Below are 8,046 nucleotides of genomic sequence, written 5' to 3'. Positions count from 1 at the left end.
TTTTGGGTTGTACATTTGGGATTTATTTCGCGATTAAACATACGTGATGGTGCATATATTTAATTAGTATTCAAAGACAAATAAATATTATCAAATTATAAATAATTAAATAAAGATGTAACCCTAACCCCAAACATAGATTCCATAGAACAAAACTATAAACCATAGTAAAGAACCCTAAATCCTCAATATAGCTTATAATTTTATAAGTGTTTTTAAATTAAGCTTATTTAAAAAATTATAAATATTAACTAAAAATGAGTAAATTAAAATTCCATTAATATATTATATATAATATATATGCATGGAAATAAGGATAAATAAGTTTTTAACAACACTAAAAAAAGATAAATTAATTACGTAACGTGCTTATATATTAAATTAAAATATATATAATAATAAAACGAACAATTAAGTCAAATTTCATTATTCTATAATATGTAAAAGTGTAACTTTTATGCTATAAAATATTAAATATATTTTTTTAATCATTTAAACAAGTATAATAAAACACAACAATAAAGAGTGGTTATTTTGATATTTTTGATTTTTTTAATTTTTTAAAGGATTCCCAATATTTGTTAATTATGAAAGCTGTACACGGTATAAGTAATATTGCTAAGTACCCCGTTCCTAATGATATTACCAAAATATTAGATACTATAAACATTCCCCAGATCGCAAGTGCTTTTTTATCTTTTAACTTTTGGTTAATTTGGAATTTCTTATAATTATTACTTAATGTAATTTTATTATCTTTATCATCAAATTTATTATCTTCAGTCTCCAAAATATTTTCAGAATTTTCCAATTGTTTAAAGTTTTCTTGTTCTGATATAGAATTATTTTCATCCTTTTTTATTATTCTTTTATCATGTATCGGCTGTATTTCTAATTCACTATCTCTTTTATTATCAAGCTCTTTTTTTACTTCTTCTAATTCTTTTCGAAGTTCATCAATTAGCTTTTTAGTTTTCTTATCTAAATTATTTAAATCGGGCAATGTATTATTTTCTTTATGCTTCTTTATATGTGAATCTATAATATTTCGAAGATATGTTATTTTTTCGTCATCAACATTGTATTCATTAAATTGATCTACAAGACTCAAAATTGATTGATAAAACTCATTTAAATCGAATTGATTGTCTATATCTGCTAATATCCTATTATTTCTAAAGTTGGTTATATTCCTTTCAAGATATATGATTCTCTCATTTACATAGTATAATTCCTGCAAAGAAATGAAATATTTATTAACATGTGTGTAATTAGTTTTAATTGTTTAACTTAAATGTTTTACAAATATATGAAATAATAATATAAGGTTAATGTAAACAAATAGATACGAAAACAATAATGAAATAGTATTAATAATAAAATAAAATAATGTGTAACTTACATTTTTGGCATATTCAAAAAAACAAATAATAATTGAAAAAAGAACGTATTTTAAAATATTGACTCTCATTTTTAACTTTATTTATTAAATAAATGAAATAATGATGATAACTTCATATTTACTAGTTTTTTTGTTTTAAACTTTATGAATAAATGAATATATCTATAAAAAGTTATGAAATTTATTTCATTTATTAATTATTTCCATATTCTATATAATTAATTTATGTAACCGTTGTAATAAACTTCGTTATATTCATTAAAAGCATTTATGGATATGAATATATATATTTTTTTTCAAATAAATATTAATTTTTCTCTAAAAATACAATTTTATTTATAAAAAAATATATATATATAATAATTTACCCATAAAAAATATTTTTTGGAAATTTATTATAGAAATCGGCTTTTAATATAATATATTATACATTGATATATTTAGTGATACGGGTTTAATATTTTATAAACTTATATTTTTCTATTATTGTTTACGTACGAACAAATGAATAAATATCAATTAAAATAATAAAACATTAGATACATATATACGAATAGATACCCACATATATTGAAAACATTAACAATCATCGTTATTTACATTTAAATGGTTTATAATTTGTTATAGTTCCAAGTGAATTATCTTATAATTAGTACACAGCCTTATATATAATGCTATTATTACAGTCCGTTTGACATAATGTGATTTAAACTAAAATAATTTTAACACAAATCATAAGCTTTACTAAATAAATTTTTCATCAAATGAAGAAACATATTTTGATATCCATAATCCAATATAATCCCTGATTAACAAGTTTTATATAATGGAAAATTATGATATAGAATAATATGAATTCATATATAGCCAATATTTATATTAATATATGCAATATAGACATTTTAATCATATTAAATCAATATTAACACTCAATTATATATATTATAAATTATGAAAAAATGTTATGCGATCCTTTTCATATTAACGGCTATGCTCCTTTGGGCGTGCATATTTGAACATTTGAACTTTTGAACATCATCTCACGATTAAACATATGTGCTTGTACGTATATTTAATTACTATTCAAAGACCAATAAATGTGATCAAATTATAAAAAATTAAATAAAAATATAACTCACTCTCTGAGAAAAGGAGTAAACCTTAAGTTTATTGTCCAACTGTCCAACGTTTTTTTGTGCATTAATAATAAATTATAAAACATATTTTAAACAATACCTTCATTGAGCTACATAAATTGCGTTTTGGCATTTTACAATTGCCTTATAGTAATAAAATGATACAAAATATCCTAAGTGTGGGCAATGAAAAAATAAATTCCAAATGTGGGAAGGAAATTAAAAGTATATATAAAAAACAAATAATTCGTATGATTATAATACTTTTATTATTATCATTGGATAAATACCTATAATATATACATATAAAATAATCCTTATTAAAAATACCATATGGAGAAGCATGTTACATTTTGTGTTCACGCTAATGTTTTTTTAATTAAAAATTTTGTATGCAATATAACTTATTGCATTTCAAAGTTAAATTTATTTTAATATATTTAAATTCCAATGAGAATAACATGATCATGTATATATATAGGCAATGATACATATAAATGTTTACACATATATGAAAGGTATTTGTTAATTGGTAAAAATATGCAGTGGTGTATTAAACGAAAAGTGGAATACCAAATAAATATAATTATAATGACTATGTAATATATGGCAAAGTGTAATACAAAGAAAATTTGTTTTAGCCTTTCTGGTGAATTTACAAAACTTTTGTAAAAGTACGCATACTTAATGAAAAAATATCTACCCCCATAAAAGAAAACTTAAGTACACCTTCAAAATTAAAAAATATAAATATGTTAGTTTTCTTAGCAGAAACAATTATATATTGTGAATATTTAATCACATTTAAATGAACCTTTTCATGATATTGTTAACATTTCTCAGTTAAGCAAAAAAGGATAACCTATTTATTTCACATGTTTTGCGATCTTTATGTAATAAAAGTACTCTATGGAAAAAATGTACATCCATATAAATTCTCTATATATAGAAAACTTTTATGCATCCAAGAAAAAAATAATTTTTTAAAGGTTTAGGTTTTGTTTTTTTTTGTAAAATACTATTCAGTATTAAATATGTTAGGCCTATCTATGTAATATTTATTTCATATATTTTTTTTGTAATTATCAAAGTTTAAAACATCAATAATATGAAGTTATATATAATAGAAACCTTTTGTGTGTTTTTAAAAGAATATGACAGTATTAATGATATATAATATATGCTTAATATACTAAATTATTGGAATTTTATTATTTCTTTATAGTAAGAAATGATGTCACAATACTAATCCGTATATAATTTATACAAAAATATTTTTACTTTGTAACTTGAAATAATGTGTAAGCATATGCATGAATATTTTACACATGTTGTAACATATTATTGTTTATTTAATATACTACATAATTTTAGGGCGTTTTTAAGAAATAAATAAAAAATATATAATGCCTTCAAATAAGTTAAATATTCTTTATAAAATATAAATTCAAATTCAAGCACTTTTGTTTTTTATATGTACATTCTGTTATGTCTTAATATGCATATTACATAACATATATTATTTTGATCCTCTTGCTAGCTGTATGTGGCAATATTTTATATATTATTCAAAAATACTTTTTATATTTCATTACATATTTATATAAATAAAAATGTGAATTTATACAGATTTTAAAATTTAAAAAGATAATTAAAATCATAATAAAGGATTAATTTTATAATTGATACTTATACATATTTTTTGTGTAGTGTTTATGTAATAAAATAATAAGTAAAAATTAACAAAATTACGTTAAAATTTCATTATACTAGTATTTTAATTTATATATATATTTTTTATTTGACTTCGTTTGATATATGTTCATTTACATACTACTAATTTTGTTATACCAAATTAAATTCTTTCTTTTTTTTGTTTATTAATTAAAGAAAATATAATATGAAGTTTCACAAATTAAAAATATTTATATTGTATTTTATATAAAAATAATTAATGAGCATACAGAAAAATCATATATGTTTTTTTTGTTATACAAAATTGAACTTTTGATTTGCATTTTCCTTTTTGTATTCTACCTCTCAATGTGACTCAGTGAATATAATCGTTTTTTATACATTAGGAGGTTTTCATTCCCATATATATCGAATAATATCTCCTTATTTTTTTATAAATAAATAACAATTATTTGTATCACTTCCTAATTTATGAATATATAATGGAAGATAAAAATAGTCGATGTGTTTATGTATAATATATTTTTTAATATATGTGTATATTATAAATATGTATATATTTGTGTATCACATTTGTCAACACATACCCATTCATAAAAAAATACATATACCAATTATAGGATATGTAAAAACGAATTACACATTTTAAACAATACAAGCATAAAAACGGGAGTTATCCCAAAAATAATATTAAAAATGGGTATGTAAAAATATAAGCTTGCTATGCATTATTTCATATATATGTAACCAGTATGGGAAATCTATGTTTGCACCTATATTTTGAGTTTCAATCAAATTAACACTCAATCAAATATGCAATAAGTTCATTTTGGAAGATATAAATACTTCACGATGAAAATAATTAGAAATAACAAAAAAACGAAAAAGAAAACAATCCAGTTTTTTTTATTCTTTAGTAAAAGGAAAAATGTAAGTACACACATTTAAAGTCAAGCGCAATATGCCATCATGTTTTAAAAATAAATTAAAAATACTTGTTACTTGACGAAGAAACACTTTTATAATGAGATATTTGATAAAATAGAATATCATAAAAGCTTATTTAATGATTATAAAATAATAATATTATTGTCATTACAATTAACATTATGATTAACCATCCTATTTTTGAAGGTTTATTATCGAAAGAAATTCACTGTTTCAAGATAATTTTAAAACACCCAATCGTATTGTAATAAGTTGCATAAGGGAAGTAATGTTAAGTAAAACATTATATAAAAAAATAAGAAATTACACTTCGTAATAAAAAATAACCGTAAAAGGAAGATATTCCATATGTTTTACAATAAAACGGTTTTTATATTTAAGCAAAATTATATAGGAAGAAAAATATTGTTCCAATATTATACTTCGATAAATATAATGTAATAAATCATAAGTTTACACAAGTTAATAAAATTGATAATCCATATTCCTTCTCATTATTAATTTTTGTGAAATATAAATATAAAATGTATAACAATTCACAAAATGCTCAACACATTATTATATTTATAAAAAAAAAGAAGCTTTAAGGAAGCAATTACCATAAATAATTTCCTCTCTACATTAAATAAATACATTTGGAATATATGAAAAATAAATGAAAATTCAAGTATGAATGAGAATATGCCGTTAATTAAATGGAATACCGACGATAATTCCCTTGAAAAAGGAAGCATACGTGAAAAAAAATGTAAATGTGCTTAACCTTTATTAAATAAAATTGCAAATTTAGTAAAACCACAAATATAAATAAAAATTTATGTATAATCCAAGTGTTCATATAAGTATCAATGTTAATATACATAAAAATCCTTATATAAATCCGAATGCCCATATAAGTATCAATGTTAATATAGGTAAAAATTTATATACAAATCCGAATGCCCATATAAGTATCAATGTTAATATAGGTAAAAATTTATATACAAATCCGAATGCCCATATAAGTATCAATGTTAATATACATAAAAATCCTTATATAAATCCGAATGCCCATATAAGTATCAATGTTAATATAGGTAAAAATTTATATACAAATCCGAATGCCCATATAAGTATCAATGCTAATATACACAAAAATCCTTATATAAATATAGATAATATACATAAGTGATAATATAAGTAAAAATACTTACATGAACTCAGAGAATTATTTAATATATAATAAATATATATCTTCAAAAATAATAAAAAAATATAAAATATTATGCAAGTTTCAACAAAATTTCATGTATAAGTGTTTATTTAAAAAGTCGGCATGTAAAAGGGATACTTTATTTGTTGAGAATACATATATAATCACCAATTTCTATGCATACATGGCTGAGGTTGCGTAATTTGCGTCCATGTATTTAATTAATATTGCATGTAGAAATATAAAGCACGCTGAAAAATTCAAGAACTCGGTATATAATTGTGTATGCACGAAATTTTGTGCACATATCAATATTTGGATATATATTTTTTTTGTAAAGTACGAAATACCACACTATAAGAAGAAATTTTCATGAAAATTTTTTTATAAGATTAAAGTTAATCACGAAAATAATACTATAAATAAATGTAAATAATTAAATGATAATTATACATATGTTATAAGGGTATGCTATCTAAAAAGAATAAATCAAAATATCTCAGAACATATTAGTGTTTATTTGAGAATACACATTGAAACCCATAATGGCCCCATAAAGACATTAAAAAAATTAATGAACTCACCAAAATACCAAAACATAATTAAATAAAAATAAAAAAAATGCGTAATTTTTTTTTTTAAGTTGAAAAAATAGCTAGTCTTAAACACAAAAAATAATTCTCAAATTGTTGTATGCATAAATAATATTAAAAAAACAATATCAAAAATATATTTAAATTATTTTTTTACTTATTTAAATTATTTAAATTATTTTTTTAATTATTTAAATTAAATTTATATAAAATTTAAAAAAATATATTTATATTTAAGTATTTATTTATATCTTAAAGATTATCTTAATTAATACTAATTTATACCAAAACCCCAAAAAATACTTAATAAAAATATTTACACAACAAAAATATTAAAAAGTATACTTATAAAAACAAACAAATATTATATATATTTTATTATATATTATTACACTAAAATTTTTTACATTCATTTTTTATATGGTTAAAATTTTTGAATACTCTCAAAAAAACCTTTATTGTATGGATATTGAATTCACCAAAATTTTTTGACTGGAATTCAAGTATTCTCATATCCTTACCCCATTTTATATTATATTATATACATAATACATATATTACACGCACAACCATTTGGTTTTTCACATACATCGACTGCTTATTACATTCTACATTATTATACAATTTGTACTATAAATCTGTCGTTATACTAATAATAATTTAATTGTTTTAGTTATATTGTTTGTAATATATAAATTAATTTTATTCATAAAGCATAATAATACCCCTATTTTTTTTTTTATATACCCCCATAATATTTTTTATAGCATATGCATGCGTATTTCATATAAAGCATAGCATAATACCCCTATTTTTTTATTTTATATACCCCATAATATTTTTTATAGCATATGCATGCGTATTTCATAATATATATATATATATATATAAGTTTAACTATTTGAATGTTTGACAGTGTGTTGCAACATATGCTTCACAAAACAATTTTATAGCAACTATTTATTTATTCATAAACATTTATTACAACCATTTGTTTATAAAACATATTTAATTATTTATTAACCATTTAAAATAATACACAAAAATACTCGAGGGGGAGTTAACCTGTTGTTTATTTAA

General features: G+C 20.5%; 1 protein-coding gene across 1 annotated transcript; it reads right to left on the bottom strand.

The window, feature by feature from the left end:
• Positions 1 to 529: 529 nt before the first annotated feature.
• Positions 530 to 1,471, bottom strand: PY17X_0217551 (fam-b protein; the record flags this gene model as incomplete). The annotated part of the gene is made up of 2 exons (XM_022957904.2): positions 530 to 1,234; positions 1,403 to 1,471. Coding segments are annotated over 2 exons (774 nt in total), but the record flags the coding sequence as incomplete, so codon positions are not given.
• Positions 1,472 to 8,046: the final 6,575 nt, after the last annotated feature.

This window comes from Plasmodium yoelii, assembly GCF_900002385.2.
Source record: "Plasmodium yoelii strain 17X genome assembly, chromosome: 2".
NCBI lineage: Eukaryota > Apicomplexa > Aconoidasida > Haemosporida > Plasmodiidae > Plasmodium > Plasmodium yoelii.
The sequence above is the reverse complement of the archived record's forward strand: the minus strand, read 5'-3'. Positions and strand labels throughout refer to the sequence as shown.